This window comes from Sinocyclocheilus grahami, unplaced genomic scaffold, assembly GCF_001515645.1.
Source record: "Sinocyclocheilus grahami isolate Dianchi unplaced genomic scaffold, SAMN03320097.WGS_v1.1 scaffold380.1, whole genome shotgun sequence".
Lineage (NCBI taxonomy): Eukaryota > Metazoa > Chordata > Actinopteri > Cypriniformes > Cyprinidae > Sinocyclocheilus > Sinocyclocheilus grahami.
Genome location: NW_015505559.1, coordinates 1,470,435 through 1,488,132, shown reverse-complemented (window position 1 = coordinate 1,488,132; position 17,698 = coordinate 1,470,435). Strand labels below are relative to the sequence as shown.

Genomic DNA, 17,698 nt, shown 5'->3' with positions numbered 1-17,698 from the left:
TTTCTTATAGTATTATGGGTAACAGTATGGGTACGTTACAATAACTCCATCGGCCTATAACCTTTTTCAGTCTTATTAATTCATATATTTCATGCATCCCCGTTGCGTTTAATGCCGCCATGATTGTAATGTACATTAAGGGAACCATTTCAGTTTTTTATTGGGTTATTACATCCAAAAAAATAGCAGGTTATTCAGACTAAAAGTGCAAACACATGTGATCATGAAATCAGAGCATGGTGAGTTAAACAGTCAATAGTTCATTAGATTCAACATTTTCTTTATGAATGCTGTCAATTTATAATAGCATAGGAATAAGGAAACACGAAAATAAGCTTGTTTTGAATTCAGTATATTCATCTAAACAGCACAAATGTTTGCAATGAGACAGACAATACAAAACTAATAATCAAACATTTAAATGTATTTGAAAGTTGTTTGTTGAAGAACAAACACAGTCAGAAGAAGAAGAAAGAAAAAAAACAATCAGAAGTAGAAGAAACAAAACAAACAGAAGAAGAAGAAAGAAAAAAAACAATCAGAAGTAGAAGAAACAAAACAAACAGAAGAAGAAGAAAGAAAAAAAACAATCAGAAGTAGAAGAAACAAAACAAACAGAAGAAGAAGAAAGAAAAAAAACAATCAGAAGTAGAAGAAACAAAACAAACAGAAGAAGAAGAAAGAAAAAAAACAATCAGAAGTAGAAGAAACAAAACAAACAGAAGAAGAAGAAAGAAAAAAAACAATCAGAAGTAGAAGAAACAAAACAAACAGAAGAAGAAGAAAGAAAAAAAACAATCAGAAGTAGAAGAAACAAAACAAACAGAAGAAGAAGAAAGAAAAAAAACAATCAGAAGTAGAAGAAACAAAACAAACAGAAGAAGAAGAAAGAAAAAAAACAATCAGAAGTAGAAGAAACAAAACAAACAGAAGAAGAAGAAAGAAAAAAAACAATCAGAAGTAGAAGAAACAAAACAAACAGAAGAAGAAGAAAGAAAAAAAACAATCAGAAGTAGAAGAAACAAAACAAACAGAAGAAGAAGAAAGAAAAAAAACAATCAGAAGTAGAAGAAACAAAACAAACAGAAGAAGAAGAAAGAAAAAAAACAATCAGAAGTAGAAGAAACAAAACAAACAGAAGAAGAAGAAAGAAAAAAAACAATCAGAAGTAGAAGAAACAAAACAAACAGAAGAAGAAGAAAGAAAAAAAACAATCAGAAGTAGAAGAAACAAAACAAACAGAAGAAGAAGAAAGAAAAAAAACAATCAGAAGTAGAAGAAACAAAACAAACAGAAGAAGAAGAAAGAAAAAAAACAATCAGAAGTAGAAGAAACAAAACAAACAGAAGAAGAAGAAAGAAAAAAAACAATCAGAAGTAGAAGAAACAAAACAAACAGAAGAAGAAGAAAGAAAAAAAACAATCAGAAGTAGAAGAAACAAAACAAACAGAAGAAGAAGAAAGAAAAAAAACAATCAGAAGTAGAAGAAACAAAACAAACAGAAGAAGAAGAAAGAAAAAAAACAATCAGAAGTAGAAGAAACAAAACAAACAGAAGAAGAAGAAAGAAAAAAAACAATCAGAAGTAGAAGAAACAAAACAAACAGAAGAAGAAGAAAGAAAAAAAACAATCAGAAGTAGAAGAAACAAAACAAACAGAAGAAGAAGAAAGAAAAAAAACAATCAGAAGTAGAAGAAACAAAACAAACAGAAGAAGAAGAAAGAAAAAAAACAATCAGAAGTAGAAGAAACAAAACAAACAGAAGAAGAAGAAAGAAAAAAAACAATCAGAAGTAGAAGAAACAAAACAAACAGAAGAAGAAGAAAGAAAAAAAACAATCAGAAGTAGAAGAAACAAAACAAACAGAAGAAGAAGAAAGAAAAAAAACAATCAGAAGTAGAAGAAACAAAACAAACAGAAGAAGAAGAAAGAAAAAAAACAATCAGAAGTAGAAGAAACAAAACAAACAGAAGAAGAAGAAAGAAAAAAAACAATCAGAAGTAGAAGAAACAAAACAAACAGAAGAAGAAGAAAGAAAAAAAACAATCAGAAGTAGAAGAAACAAAACAAACAGAAGAAGAAGAAAGAAAAAAAACAATCAGAAGTAGAAGAAACAAAACAAACAGAAGAAGAAGAAAGAAAAAAAACAATCAGAAGTAGAAGAAACAAAACAAACAGAAGAAGAAGAAAGAAAAAAAACAATCAGAAGTAGAAGAAACAAAACAAACAGAAGAAGAAGAAAGAAAAAAAACAATCAGAAGTAGAAGAAACAAAACAAACAGAAGAAGAAGAAACAATCAGAAGAAGAAACAAAACAATCAGAAGAAGAAGAAACAAAACAATCAGAAGAAAAAAAACAATCAGAAGAAGAAGAAACAAAACAATCAGAAGAAGAAGAAACAATCAGAAGAAGAAGAAACAACACAATCAGAAGAAGAAGAAACAACACAATCAGAAGAAGAAAAAACATAACAAAAACTTGTAGGCTATTTTTAAAGGAAGTAATTTGTTGATGGTTGTGGCATATTTTGATTGTCTTCTATTAAACTTCGTCTAAGTGCTAAATAAATGTTTAAAAGCATACAAACACAAAAGTTAGTAAACTTTTAGTACAGTACACAATAACCCTGCTGGGCTTTAATTGATCTCACCATTGGCCACAATTCTGTAGCTACAATTTAAAGCAACTGTAAGTAACTTTTTTTTCAGTCGTCGTGTTATCTTTCACTGCTGTTCCTGCTGAAAATGAACAGCAGTCCTCCTGACCAAGTGTATAATGCACGTTCATAAAATAAAGTAACGGGCTGTTATTAAGCTAAGTACAGGTGCATCTCAATAAATTAGAATGTCGTGGAAAAGTTAATTTATTTCAGTAATTCAACTCAAATTTTGAAACTCGTGTATTAAATAAATTCAGTGCACACAGACTGAAGTAATTTAAGTCTTTGGTTCTTTTAATTGTGATGATTTTGGCTCACATTTAACAAAAACCCACCAATTCACTATCTCAACAAATTAGAATATGGTGACATGCCAATCAGCTAATCAACTCAAAACACCTGCAAAGGTTTCCTGAGCCTTCAAAATGGTCTCTCAGTTTGGTTCACTAAGCTACACAATCATGGGGAAGACTGCTGATCTGAAAGTTGTCCAGAAGACAATCATTGACACCCTTCACAAGGAGGGTAACCCACAAACATTCATTGCCAAAGAAGCTGGATGTTCACAGAGTGCTGTATCCAAGCATGTTAACAAAGTTGAGTGGAAGGAAAAAGTGTGAAAGAAAAAGATGCACAACCAACCGAGAGAACCACAGCCTTATGAGGATTGTCAAATTTATTGAGATGCACCTGTATAAGTAAGTAGATACAAACGAGCTGGGCAATGTGCCACATCAGTTTTCCCAGCCGCCCCCGGTGGCCAGGATGAGCCGCAGCATGACAGTAGGTGGCGCTGTTCGTACAAGAGAGAGAGAGAGAGAGCAGCTGCTGCAACACTGCGGCGGTCCTGCGTCCAACATCCACTAAACACACTGCAGTGTCTGTAGTCTGATGAGCAGAGCCTTTACAAACTGCCATCTGACGTTTCTCAAGTACAAATGAAATAGAATATGTATTTGAACACAGTAGGAAAGCTTTAGGCCTATTGTTAAATAGCTGCAGTTTTTCATTAAAATACACAATGAGGTCTAAATGTCTGAGACCACACCGCAAATAGATTTTCCCATTTAAACCCAGAAATGAACCGTTTTTGGGATTTTGAAAAATATTATAATATTTGATATAGCTAATATTTGCACTTTTTCTAGATCACCAATTAAATATAAATACATTTTTATATATATTGAGTGCTGCTGCCATTAAAGCAAAAAATAGCTATTTTTAGAAATTATATTATAACAGTTTATAGAATTTTGTATAAAATTAGAAAAAATACAAAACAGAAGCATTTTATTCAGCGGTCTCAGGCTTTTAAATATTTCTAACCCAATATTGTTGACAATGAAAATTTCCATTCATGTGTATTATATTAGCAATGGGTCCGTATTCTGTGCTTTACTTTAAGATGATCTGTTTAAGAAAACAGAAAGAGAAAGATCATTTGCAGAGCTCCTCCTCCTCCACTAATGCTTTAATAAAACATAATACAGACCAAAGCCAGTGTGTCCTTTGTGAACATCACATGTACACAGAACATAAAAAATAGATACATAACATGGTGTCTGAAAACAAATTAACTATAATATTTATTAATAAAAGTTAACAGCAAGTCATTTGAACCATGATATTTAAAGGGTCATGAAACCCCAGACTATGGTTTAGGCCCTTTCATGAGGGTTTCATGGCCCTTTAAAGAGACCATGTCATGAGACATTTTCAAATTTGCTTGATTTCTTTTAGATTAAAGTCCTTGATGTACTATGAAAACATCCTGTAACTTTGAGAACTTCAAACTATTGAACGTTTAAGCTTGACAACTTTGTCAGAGAAATCATTTCTGACAAAACTACAGAAAACTGAGAGGGAAACATGTTTTCTCCTGTGATGGACAGTTTAACATCTGATCTGAACAGATGGTTTAGGTGGAAGGTCAGGGAGGGTTAGTGGGAAAGTAAATGAACAAACCTGACTGGCGTTTGCTGAGGCAGCAGTGACATAAGGGCTAATAGCAGGAACAGCTGGTGCACCGAGCATCATGGGAACTTTTTCAACAAGGAACACACACAGAAGCAATAAAAACATAACGGAATTTGTAGCAAAAATGTGGGCAGGTGAAGTGACTGCATGCACATGTGAGTGTGTACCTGTGGGGAGTAACGCTGTGGCCGTCTGCAGTGGTGTGGGGCTGACGGTCTGCTGGAAGGACAGTGTGCCGCAGTTAAACAGACCTCCTGCCACTCCAGTCGGCTCCAGAGCCACACGCTTAGCCAACAGAGCATGAGGAGCAGCCTGAAACCAGCCATAAACCAAGAGGAAGAGTGAAAGACACAAGAGACTGATGTGTGAAAACCACTTAAGCCAATCACACACAGTCTTTTAGTCGCCAACTAAAAACTTCACAGGCAATGAACTTGAGTGCATATTTCTATGTATTTTCTTAAAGGGGTCATATGATGTTGCTAAAAAGAACATTATTTTGTGTATTTGGTGTAATGAAATGTGTTTATGCGGTTTAAAGTAAAAAAAACACATTATTTTCCACATACTGTAGATTATTGTTTCTCCTCTATGCCCCGCCTTTTTGAAACGCGTCAATTTTTACAAAGCTCATCGGTCTGAAAAAGCGAGGTGTGCTGTGATTGGCCAGCTATCCAGTGCGTTGTGATTGGCCAAATACCTCAAGCGTGAGACGGAAATGTTACGCCCCTCACCATACTGTGATGATGCCCTGTCCGGCCGGAGCGATGAGACAAAAACATAAAAACCCATTACAAACGAGGCATTTGTTGCATCCAGTGGGGACATAATTACGGATTATAATGACTTATACTGTCTTTTTACGCATTGCGTTGCATCGTGCCGCGTAAACATAAAACCCTGTCTGCATTTGTGATCGGAGAAATGACAAACAACAAGCGCTACTCTACACTGCCCAAAACTCACATTTGAATCATCAGTGGCAAATGATAAATGAAAACGTACTTACATGAGTCAGAACTGCCGGCATTTTAGTCTAACGTTACTCTCCCAGGATCAGTAAACAGTCCTCCATAAAATGTGCCGGCGATCCACAGCACTAAGTTGATGTATTTCCTCAGCGACCAGCATGGTTCAGCTCCAGGCATGATGAAGCGGATATCGTCCTCTTTTGGAAGACCAAACAAAGTAGTTTCGCTTTCACAATGAAGCACACAGCGTCTTCACGACATGGCGGCGGCAACAACAATACTACAGCGAGAATAAAAGTTACGCCTTCTTTCTTTGCGTGAACATTTGGGCGTTATTCAAATCTTCCCACATAGTGATGTAGACATGTGGGGGCGTGTTAGAACGAGCCGTTTTAGGTAGGTGTGACTGACTCTTAACTTTTATAGAGAATATCTCTTTGGATTTGAGACTTTAGTCTTTGCAAATTTACAGATCTTCTTTATGCACCAAGAGCTTGTAACACTCCAAAATTAAATTGCATCATATGACCCCTTTAATTACTTTCATTGTCTTTGTAGCTTGAGCTCTGCTTTAGATTTCGGTTCGACTGTTTAGAATTATTTATTGGTGAATGTCTGGTTGATGGTAAATGTCACAAACAATGTCACAAACAGTTCCTTGCAAAAAAATAAGTAGACTTTAACTTACTTCTAAAGTTTTAGAGTACTTATTATGGACATTATATACATTTAAAAGTGTGAACTGAATGCAATGTTTTCAGTGTTAACTGCAATCAAATGAAAACATTATTTAAATGTATATTAAATGCTATATTATACTAAATTAGCTGAACTTTAGACTTAAGTACATCTTTATATGTAATTTCATAATTATTTTTATTGTCTAAAATATACTTTTATGTCGTCAATTTAAATATATTTGTAAACACATTTGCAATTATGAAGTTGCAATTTAGTCCATTTAAAATATATTAAATTTAAATGTAATATTGATTTTAAATGTGATATTAAAACATAATGATTTAAAATGTACTTTAAGATGTTTAATGTGACGTATGCTTTTTAGAAACAGTCATGAAAGTCTCTCTTTAAATACACTTAAATGGCCTTATATTTCATTAATTATATTTTCTGCAAGTACAGTATTTTAAATATACTTTTAAGATTTAAAGTATACTTCAAGTGCACATTCAATACAATTAAGCACACTTCTTTTGGCAGCAAAGAAAAGCTAAAGGGGAATTTGCTGAGAATGAATTGTGGCCTTTGGAAGCATTATATATTTGTGTATATTGTCTGTGTGTACATGCCCACAAAATGAGCCCTGTCTGTGTTCTGCATGGGCCATTAATCAAGAGGCAAATGTTTAAATGGAAATGCTTCCCGACAATGGCTGACAGCAAGCGGTAACATTTTCAGACCAGGACTCTATGTGGTTTGTGAATAAGACACAGGGTTCTGAACTATAACGCTGTGCGCTAAAATGGTACAAATGTTAAGTGAATGCGCCTCTGATGGACTGCAGCCATTAAAGTCGAGGTGAAGGGTGGATGGTGAAGTACCATGTCGACAGATGTCTCAAGGTGTCGCTTCAGTATTTTGGCACTGGACTGATTCTGCAAACAGCATGAAGCCACAACATGATAGCAGCAGGCCAAGAGTTTAACATACAGCAAGCAGGTGCATCATGTGAAGGATTAAGTGAAAAAAAGAAGCAAAAAGAATTTAAGCAGAGAACCACAAGCAAGTGCACACAAAATATCCAGCTGAGCTTCTACATCCAATGTGTATACATCCAACATATAATTAAAAATGTGATCTAAAGAGAACTAGCAGTAGAGAAAGAGCAGTATCTTTATGTTAGAACCAGGGTTCCCATGGTTTTAAAAAAACTGGATATATGAGGGAATTTGAGTATGATTTCTAGACTTGGAAATATTTTTTTATACATTTTACTTAATGAATACACATTCTTGCATTTATGTCAGTTATCTGTATGTTCTCTAGTGTAGTTCACAGTATATAGTTACAAAAACTGGTGTTAAAAATTGTGTACTCAAAGCTAAAAAAAAAACTGGATATATGAGGGAATTTGAGTATGATTTCTAGACTTGGAAATATTTTTTTATACATTCTACTTAATGAATATACATTCTTGCATTTATGTCAGTTATCTGTATGTTCTCTAGTGTAGTTCACAGTATATAGTTACAAAAACTGGTGTTAAAAATTGTGTACTCAAAGCTAAACTTAAAAGTATACTTCTGTAAAACTAAAAAGTGGGCCAATTTTGTCTCAGGAAGTTCTAAAATAGTACACTTACAGTTTTACGCTTTGATATGTTTGCTGTTTCTTTATTTTAGTCTTTAAAACAGGAAGTATTCCATTTTCAGGGAGCTTTTACTCTTGAATAAAAAGTCTTTGAATGATATCTTTGTGTGATGCTATGCTGTTTACATTAATGCAATATCATTAGACATTGGGGGGGGGGGGGGGGGGGCACATCCTCAATATTTCACATTCTTAACGCTGCTCTGCTGCACTGTACATCTGTATATGTATGTTTTGCAAATTCCAGCATGATGCAGTTTTAACGATGAAAGAGCTCAAGGTAAGATACAGGCTAGCTAAACATTTCATTTATGTCAGGTGTTTTACGAGAGAGTGACACAAATTACTTGACTTTTGCCATTTTGATTTCGAATTGAACATATGAAATTGTACGCGATTCTGATTAATTTAATTCGTTTGAGTGTGACGAGGCAAGAAACATTAACGGAGCTGTTTTTGGCACATTAGGCATGTGATTAGGAGTGAATGTGTGCATATTTTAAAACAAATATTAGAATTCAAATGCATTACAATAAATTCTAGTTCTTTTACTTTTTCCTTACTGTCTAAAATCCCTTTTAAATCCTATAGTTCTATAGTCTTTGGCATTTTGCAATCCCTTAGTCAAATTTCACAAGGCCCCCTAAAGTGTGAGGCCCTGTGTGGTCACACACTTCGCACAGCCCCTGGAAACGGCTCTGCTTATAAGTATTCAGCTGTGGGATGAACTCTTTATAATGTGCATGAAAGAGTGCAGATAGGAAGTGTGATAGCTCTCACCGTGGCAGTAGCGGATGGGCTGAGGGTCTGTCTGGTTTGAAGCTGGATGTGCTGATGTGCTGTAGGGTGGAAGTATTTGCATTTGTCTCTGTTGCAGTTCCCCCTCACATGGTCCATGGACACAGTCACTGTGTTATCAGTTATCAGTAGACTATCTTTTATTTTTATATATTTCAGTTTTCATATAAATTTTTTTATTCATTTAATTTAATTTTTGTTTATTTTTTAGTCATTTTGTTATGTGCTTTTGTCATTTTTATTAGTTGTTTTTAATATTACTATTTAAGTTTAATTTATATTTATTTCGATTTTAGTTGTAGTTCAGTTTTTGTCTTTGTTTATTTCAAATTCAATTAATTTCCTTCAACTTAAAATTATTTTACTTAGATGCCACAGCAACATGTTTAATTTTCACTTAGTTTTCATCTAATATTTATATTTTATTTTATTTGAGCTTTATTTCAATTAACAAAAAATGTTTTAATAGTTTTAGTTAACAATAATAATCCTGCTTCTGATTTTTTATTTTATTTTAATTTTTTATGAATTTTTGTAAATAATAATAATCTCAATAAAAAGTTAGCGTTTGGTGGCTGGCAAATAGCTACCTATGAACATACAAGTAACAAAACCAAATAAACCACAGCTAGCTTTACACTGCTTTATTTACCTAAAGTTCCTTATTAATTAAAATCACATTCATGATCATAAAGAGGAACACAAAATGGCTCTCATGGATGCAAACAGGATTTACAGGTCCCCAATTAAGCCAACAGGCTCATACACTTGATAGTATTCATTGTTTGTTGTCCTTGTAAACCAAATGGCTTAAAAACATAATAAACTGTGTTTTTGTTCATATAAAAAAACGGCAGTAGTTTTTGTGAGGGTTATGTTTAGTGGTGGGGTTAGGGCATAGAATATATGATTAGCTCAGTATTGTCATGAATCCGGTTAGTGGTTTTCCGTCTGCTCGCCACCAGTTGTTGTTGTCTTCCAATTACATTGACTCTCACACTACACAAACTGTTGCATGTCACCCCGGACTACATTTTCCATCATCCATTGCACTGATTACACACTCAGCTGCCACCAATCAAACACCCTACATAAACCATGGACTTCCCTCTTCCTCACTGCCGAGTATTGTATTGCGTTTATCACTCTCCAAGTGATAGCTACATTACGGAGCCATTCCGAGTTTACTGATTCTAATTTAGTCTTGTTCATAGTCTGGTTACCTCAGTCTGTATTCTAGTCTGTTTATCTCGTCCTGTCTGTCTGTTGCCTGCCCTGGAATTATAGTCTGTCTTGGATTACCTCTTTGTATTGCCGTTTCGGACTCTGTATGTACCTCGCCTGGATTATCGTCTGTCTGCCTGGATTACCCGTTTGCCTCGCCCTCGTTCGATTACAATTACATTAGCTGTTGATTGACCAACGCCTGTTTACCGGACTTCTCTTGTGTCTTGCCTGTGCTATATCTGTTTGCTGGTGTTAGCCTGTTTCTGACCAGGTCTTAAAATAAAGCCTTGCATATGGATCCGCACGTTTCCGCTGCTCACTCCGTAACAAGTAAAAAAACCATTACACCTATGGAGAATCCCCGTAAACCACATATACAAGTATGTAAGTGTGTGTGTGTGTGTGTGTTGTTTTTATTGAATTATACCTCCATTTTGTCAGAGTGCAGCACTTTCTGATGAGAGGCGTGTGAGGTCTGTACTACTACTCGAGGGGCAGAGGGGACGATGACTTGATGGTTACTGGGAAGCATTTCAGTGTTGATCACACCAATCCCATGAGAGACAGGCATGACATAGGGGGTGTAGCTGATCCCAGACCCCGCCCCCAAACTCTGAGTGACAGGAAATGAGGCCTGTAATGACAAATAGCACAAAATCCAGTTTGACCAAAAAATGTGTAATTTATTTAAAAAAAAAAAACTAATTACCTTTACAAGAGTAGAGCTGAAGGTACAAACGTTACATCTGTTTTGCATATCACATGGAGGAGTAAAAAAAGTAAGAAAATGGGCAGGGCCAAACAGTGTGAGGGCCTTACCAATGACGACAGGCTGGATCCAGGCAGCACAAAATGCATTTGCTGTAACATTGTAGCCATTTTTTGTTGAATCAGATTATTTCTTCCATTAATCTCAAGCTGAGCCTTGAGGTGAGATGGAGGGTGAAGATATTTACAGCTTTCTCTCAAACACTGACCCTGAGAGCAAACACAAACACATAGTAATATACATCTGAGACACATTCAAATTGTGAAAAAGAAGTATGCTTAATTGTATTGAATGTGCACTAGTGTAAAAACAGTACTTGCATATACTATAATACTAATGGAATAAAAGACCACTTAAGTGTAAAGACAGATAATTCCATGACTCTTTCATAAAGTGCACTTTGTAATAATATCATATTAAATGTTTTACTTTAAAGTTTTAATAATTATGCTTTAATGAACTTTTGTCATGCATTAAAAGAAGTACCCTTATTTTGATGTGTTGACTAATGGACTAAAACACATGTAAAGTACTTGATTATAACTGTGGTTATAATTATAACTGTATTACTGTGTTATAATTATAATTGTAGTCTGTTATTAAATATTACTTTTAAAGTTAATATATTTTATACTAAATTGCAACTTCATTTGTATTTACTACAACTGTACTTAAGTCCTACTTAAGCGGGCCAAAAATACTCTAAAGTTCAGCTAATTGCATTTAATATAAATGTAAACTATAGAACAGTTTAATTTAATTGCACTTAACATGCAGTTAAGCATTCAAAACATTACATTCAGTTTGCACTTAAGCATATTCTTTTAAAAGTATATTATTTCTGTAATAAGTACTCTTAAGACACTTGGTTAACACTATGCTCTATAATCATTGTATCTCAACTACAGTTAACACTTGCTTAATAATAATCATCCAATATGATAACACCTGCTATTTAATAATTATATTTATTATCTATAAGTCCACACTAAACTACAGAAAATTCCTCCTACAGTCATGCAAACTAAAATAGTTACACACTGGTCTTTTAATGATACTGTTTTTATTTCAGTGAGGTCTACAATTAAAAGTCTGATTGGAGCCAATAGAGAAAGAAGCTAATAAAAAGACCAAAACAAATCAGGAAAGCCTGAATCAATACTCTCCTTTCATCTGACCAACAATAAGCGTGAGATGGGAGGGTGAAAGCTCTGTGTGTCAGTTTGAAGAGGTGAACACTGGGCATTTCTAAGTGTTTCACACACGGCATGGAATATGCTGTTTGTCTAGAGAGGATTGATTTGTTTATGTGATACGCTTCCTATGATACCATCCAAGTTACTGTGAATTTTAAACCTAAATTTCTTGCACAAAATAATGTGGCTAACATCTAGGATAAAGAATGCTAGATAACACACACAATTATTAGACTCTTATGGATCATGATATTCTCCAGTTCAGTATTTGATGTGAATGGATATTTAATGTGATTGAACACTACATATTATTACAGCATTTGTTCCAGTGAATGGAGTTCATTACCTTGAGAAAGTCAAAGCATGCGATGACGTGGCCGTTGTCGACATGGCAGCTCTTGGGTGGGTGTGCGAACTTACACTCTGAGTCTCTGCGTGAGCAGCTGCCTCTCTGAAACTGCCGACACACCTCCAGCGTCAGCCATGTAACATCACGCACAGCCGGCAATGCCACTGACATTTTACCCACAATGCCTCAGAGACTGTGGTGCTGTGGTGTAGAGTCACTGATGGTAAAAGCAGAGGTGATTGTTGAGATGTCAATCACGCTGGAGTATAACAGCCATACTGTCAACCCAGCATGTTTAACAGTGCTGATGCCAGTGACGAAAGTGAAAGCATGGAGGAACGATGTGTGAGTTGAAGGAATGGAGAAATAAGCATTCGAAACAGAAGAGCTTCTGGACGGTTGTGCTGAAGAGAATCTGCAGAGGAAAACACAGAAGACGCGTCTGATGAGTGCCAATACAAATAAGGAGAAGCACAAGCAATTCACTAAAGGAGCCAACAATATTAGCATGACAGTTTTACCTCTGCGTGAGGTCGCCATCAGCTGAATTCAGAGCTTTGACTTTGATTAATCACACCTGCTTATAATTTCCTCTGAATCATGCCATAATCATCCGTCATTTACTCTTATGATATCTTGCCATTTTTTTTCATTGCCATTTTCATATGCCTTGTCCGTTTTGCTGTTTTGGGATGTATATTTTGTTTACACTCTCAGAAAAATGGTACGAAGCTGTCACTGGGGTGGTACTCTAATGTACAAAAACTAAAGGTGCACCTTTGTACCTGATTTATATCTAAATGGTACATAAAGTTACATATTAGTGCTTTAAAAGAATTATTACCTAAAGTGCACATGTTATTAGCTTTTGAAAGGGTACAACCCCAGTGATAGTTTTTTTTGCGTGAGTGTGCATGGATTTTGTTTTGGTTCATGTGACCCATGAAAGTATTTCCTGAATGATGATTTTGGATGTTTCTGGATTTTGACTATTACATTTTTGCTTACAATGCAGATGATGGCATCTCAATCCAACTTTATTAAAGCTGAAATATTTAAATAATGAATTGCAACTTGAATATTTGTAATTTGCCATGAAAAACACAGCATTACTGTGTGAATGGTGTATTTGAGAGCATACAGTTATGGGTGCTTCTGTGTAGTGACCTAATCTGATGTTGTTTTTCAGTTCATATGTGTTGTTGTTTGACGTGTGTGTTCCCTTGTGAGAAAGAAGTTTGCTTAACTGTACTGAATGTTCTTTTGTAATCCACTTCAAATCTTAAAAGTATATATATTTTTTTAAACTGTACTTGCAGATAATATATTTATGAAATAAAAAGCCACTTAAGTGAACTTGAAGACAGACACTTTCATGACTATGTTTCTTAACACACTTTTAAAAAGTGCACTTTGTAATAATATTAAACGTTTTACTTTAAAGTATATTTTAAATTATTATGTTTTAATCTTTTGTAGTGCTTTAAAGAGGATGTGTTGACTAACATACTAAAGTACATGCATGTAAAGTACTTGTTCATAATTTTAATTAATAATCATTTCAGCATGTTATTCAATATTACATTTAGGGATATTCTATATACTACATACTAAACTCCAATGTTGTTGCAAATGCGTAATTACAAATATATGATATACAGTATATGAAATAAATGACATTAAAGTCTTTTTTGTTTACCATAAATACTCAGCACATTCGGCTTTAACAATATTTCAAATACAATAGAAGTAATTATGAAAGGATATAACAATGATAATTAGGTATATAAGCACTCAAAAGATAATATCTAAATCTATAATCATATTTAATATTAATTTAAACTACAAAACATTTTCATATAATTGCAATTAACATGCAGTTAAGTGAAAATAGCCCATTCGATCTCTGTTACTATTTTATACGCGTTACATTTTATTTGCCTAAAGGTCTTTGTTTTTTGAGACAAGTATCAACAACACTGGCGTTATTAGCACTGTCTATAAGTTTAAAAAAAAATCAAAAGACAAATAAAGGTATTTGAATTTATGTGCATTCATTTGAGTTTTGGTGGTTTCGATCGCAATGCACGCGCAAGTAGCTAAATAGTAACAATAAGCCAAATAAGCATAAGCCAAATACAGCATTCATTTGTGAACTTTATAAAATATTCATACATGTATGAGAGTTTGTAAACTCACTAGATGTCGATCGTCTGTTCGGAAAGATTTCATAAAGCTTAATTGCATTATTAAAATGGCATCCTGTATATTGCATAAGTTGCATAATGGATAATGGAGAAAATCAAACCTGATCACCTGCTAAAGACAGTCACGAATCCGCACTGATCACGAGAAGCACAGCACGACTGCGTTTCTCTCCCTGTCATCAAGCACGCGACAGCTGGATGTTTATCAGAAGAACACCCCTACTATCAATCACAGGCAGATCATTATGTTGTCAATGCCTATTATACTATATAATCGATTACGAAAGGCGGTCAGAAATAGAGTGCATTTGCCTGTGATTGCGGTGATGCTGAACGCTGCTCTGGGACTCCCCGCAGGTGCTGCTTGGTTTGATCCGAGCGAATGTCCCGGCGTTGCCCAGGCAACAGTGACGCTGATACAGAGAGAAGAATTTAAAGGGGTGGAGTGTTACAAGCTCTTGGTGCATAAAGAAGATCTGTAAAGTTGCAAAGACTAAAGTCTCAAATCCAAAGAGATATTCTTTTTAAAAGTTAAGAGTCAGCCACGCCTACCTAAAACGCCTCGTTCGAACACGCCCCCACATATCTACATCACGATGTGAGAAGATTTGCATAACGCCACCCAAATGTTCACACAGAAGGTGTAACTTTTATTCTCGCTGTAGTGTTGTTGCCGCCGCCATGTCGTGAAGGCGCTGTGTGTTTCGTTGTGAAAGCGAAACTACTTTGTTTGGTCTTCCAAAAGAGGATGATATCCGCTTCGTCATGCCTGGAGCTGATCCGTGCTGGTCGCTGAGGAAATACTACAACTTCGCTGTGGATCGCCGGATCGGCTTTCACCGTGGACGAAGCGGAGTCCAGCCCGGGGTCGTCACATGTGGTTGCCGCAAGCCCACCGGCATAAACACATTTCATTACACCAAATACACAAAATAATGTTCTTTTTGGCAGCATCATATGACCCCTTTAATGATGAACTGGACCTCAAGCAATAGCCTATTTTTGAGTTGTGTTCCAGATAGGCTACCTATAAACGGAGAGGATACATATATAACTGTTTCCTGCGACATCCTTAAAATTTCTGATCTCGGCACACAGGATCACTGCGAAAGCGATTTTTCATAAGTTCATAAACATCGTGCAGTAGTATCTGCTTACAGCCACTAGAGAGAGGCAGTTGTTCAATGTATAACTAAATAAGAAATAGTGCAGTGCCGTCCGTGGAGATCAGTGAGGGTGATTCATTTTGTGCTCAGACAATTACTGCTACATTCATCAGGGCAGGACTTCTTTGTAGAAATATGCATTGTACAGACTGTAAACCTACTGTCTTTTGACACAGAGTGATATACTAGCATCATTGTACTGTGATCTGTTGAGATATGTGCTTACGGATACACCAGACCATAAACATTATAACATTTCGGGTTTTACAACACTATTTCCAAGAATTCACTCTGAGATTCACGTTCAAATGTTACTCCCACTGATGTGCAAAATTGAAATGAAGTTCATTGCCCTAAAAAATAATGAAATGATCATCTCTTTAAAAACTTGGCTGCAGTATAAGGGAATTTAAAAATAATTGTTATAATATAGTGCAGGTTACAGTGCATGTTCAGTCATTCAAACTGTATAAAAAAACATCCCTATAATTGTGACTTCTGCAGAACATCTATACAATAAAACAACAGCTTAAACTTCATTCTAAATAACAACTGTACAGTCCTCAACAGTTCCCACGAGTTTCCAAATGAACAGGACTGGTCAGAATTGAATCATAACAGTTGTAAAACAAATCTTGTTGAAATGGGGTCAGCACTGCTTTAATATTGGTTATGAAGCCCTGCTCTACAACTGCAGGGAATTTTACTAACACTACTGTAAATAAAGTATATACAGAAACATAGAACAAATAAAATGTTACAATAAAGTTATATTCAATTTTACTTTTTTTGCAATGAAAATGTAGCACTATAAATTCTAAAACCCCTACAAAAGCTGTAAAAGATTATTTAAACAGTTTTGCAGCTTAATGAGGATTAAGAATGATCATTTAATAATTAGAATTTAAAGAATTTTTACAGAAGAGTTAATCCGCTTCACATTTCTGCTTTTAAATTCTCCAAAAATTGTCTCTAATCAGCATTCCACCATTTACCAGCATTCTTCCAAATATCTCCTTTTGTGTTCAACAGAAAAAAGAAACTTACACAGGTTTGGAATGACATGAGCATGAGTAAATGATGGCAGAAATGACATTTTGGGATGAATTATCCCTTTAATATTATTTTACTACCTGAATTAGTTAATAAAATAGCGGTGGTACCATAAACAAACAAGTAAAAAATACTAGTGATATAAGCAATTTAACCTCTTAATGTGGCCTCTAAAATGTTATGCATGGTAACTGATCAAACATGTGTGTGTGTGTGTGTGTGTGTGTGTGTGTGTGTGAGTGTGTGAAACATGCTGAGTTTTTCTTTACTGTGTACAGTAGTTACGATGCAGCACACAAGGTTGAGTTGTTGCAGACTGTCTAAAACCTACAAAGCTTTCAGCCATGCTGTGAATCACTACAGAGAGAAGTGTGTGTGTGTGTGTGTGAGAGAGAGAGAGAGGGAGAGAGAGAGATGCATTGATAGAATGTTTCTTTACTATGGACACTGGTTGTAATTTTCTTTGGTTTGCTGGTGAATTATGCCTGAGGTTGCCTTGCAACGTTTCAAATCTTCCTTTGATTTCTGCTTGGCTATATATAGATAATTTGTTAGATATGATGAAGGCATGACAGTTACGATCGTGGCTTCAACAATGTTTACAATGAGAGCTCATCTTGTCTGTGGAAATTACCGCACCATAAAATTAATTCACCAATGTGACAACATCATGATGTTTGGGTTTGTCAGTTTTGTGTGAATAGGGATGTCTCAAAAAGGCATTTGAACAATTCTGTTCAAATTCTGTTCAAATAATTCTGAAGGTTGTTGTGTTAGAAAACAAAACACCAAATAAAGTAGAATCTATGCTCAAATGTTAATGAACTTTTTGACTTGTAATCACATTTTATTTTGGTGCATGAAGTCAATTCTCCACAAGTTCACACAGGTCCTTGCAGCTTTGCACATCACATTAAAAGGACACCAAAATGAAAATTCTCTAATCATTTATTCACCCTCATGTCGTTTTCAAACCCGTATGACTTTCTTTCTC

At 35.0% G+C, this 17,698-nt stretch overlaps 2 protein-coding genes across 2 annotated transcripts; both read right to left on the bottom strand.

The window, feature by feature from the left end:
* Window positions 1–3,951: 3,951 nt before the first annotated feature.
* On the bottom strand, window positions 3,952–8,853 carry LOC107549785 (muscleblind-like protein 1). The gene is made up of 4 exons (XM_016230961.1): window positions 8,720–8,853; window positions 4,805–4,949; window positions 4,626–4,702; window positions 3,952–4,070 (listed from the first exon to the last, which is right to left on the bottom strand). The coding sequence occupies exons 1-4, from the start codon at window positions 8,834–8,836 to the stop codon at window positions 4,056–4,058; spliced, it is 354 nt and encodes a 117-aa protein (XP_016086447.1). The 5' UTR covers window positions 8,837–8,853; the 3' UTR covers window positions 3,952–4,055.
* A 1,453-nt stretch (window positions 8,854–10,306) lies between these two features.
* LOC107549747 (muscleblind-like protein 2a) lies at window positions 10,307–14,702 on the bottom strand. Its single transcript, XM_016230923.1, has 5 exons — window positions 14,587–14,702; window positions 12,276–12,495; window positions 10,784–10,942; window positions 10,392–10,598; window positions 10,307–10,312 (listed from the first exon to the last, which is right to left on the bottom strand). Exons 2-5 carry the CDS (start codon window positions 12,447–12,449, stop codon window positions 10,307–10,309), a joined length of 546 nt encoding a protein of 181 aa, XP_016086409.1. The 5' UTR covers window positions 12,450–12,495; window positions 14,587–14,702.
* Between the last annotated feature and the right edge of the window lie 2,996 nt (window positions 14,703–17,698).

Bases quoted from the DNA above. Each gene is read 5' to 3' on its own strand.
- LOC107549785 (XM_016230961.1), bottom strand. From the start codon at position 8,836: ATGGACCATGTGAGGGGGAACTGCAACAGAGACAAATGCAAATACTTC. The intron at 4,950-8,719 runs GTGAGAGCTATC...GGCTGGTTTCAG, and splicing joins GCCCATCCGCTACTGCCACG to GCTGCTCCTCATGCTCTGTT. The intron at 4,703-4,804 runs GTACACACTCAC...TTGTTGAAAAAG, and splicing joins CACAGCGTTACTCCCCACAG to TTCCCATGATGCTCGGTGCA.
- LOC107549747 (XM_016230923.1), bottom strand. From the start codon at position 12,449: ATGTCAGTGGCATTGCCGGCTGTGCGTGATGTTACATGGCTGACGCTG. The intron at 10,943-12,275 runs GTAATGAACTCC...GTTTGCTCTCAG, and splicing joins CATGCTTTGACTTTCTCAAG to GGTCAGTGTTTGAGAGAAAG. The intron at 10,599-10,783 runs GTAAGGCCCTCA...TTGTCATTACAG, and splicing joins GATCCAGCCTGTCGTCATTG to GCCTCATTTCCTGTCACTCA.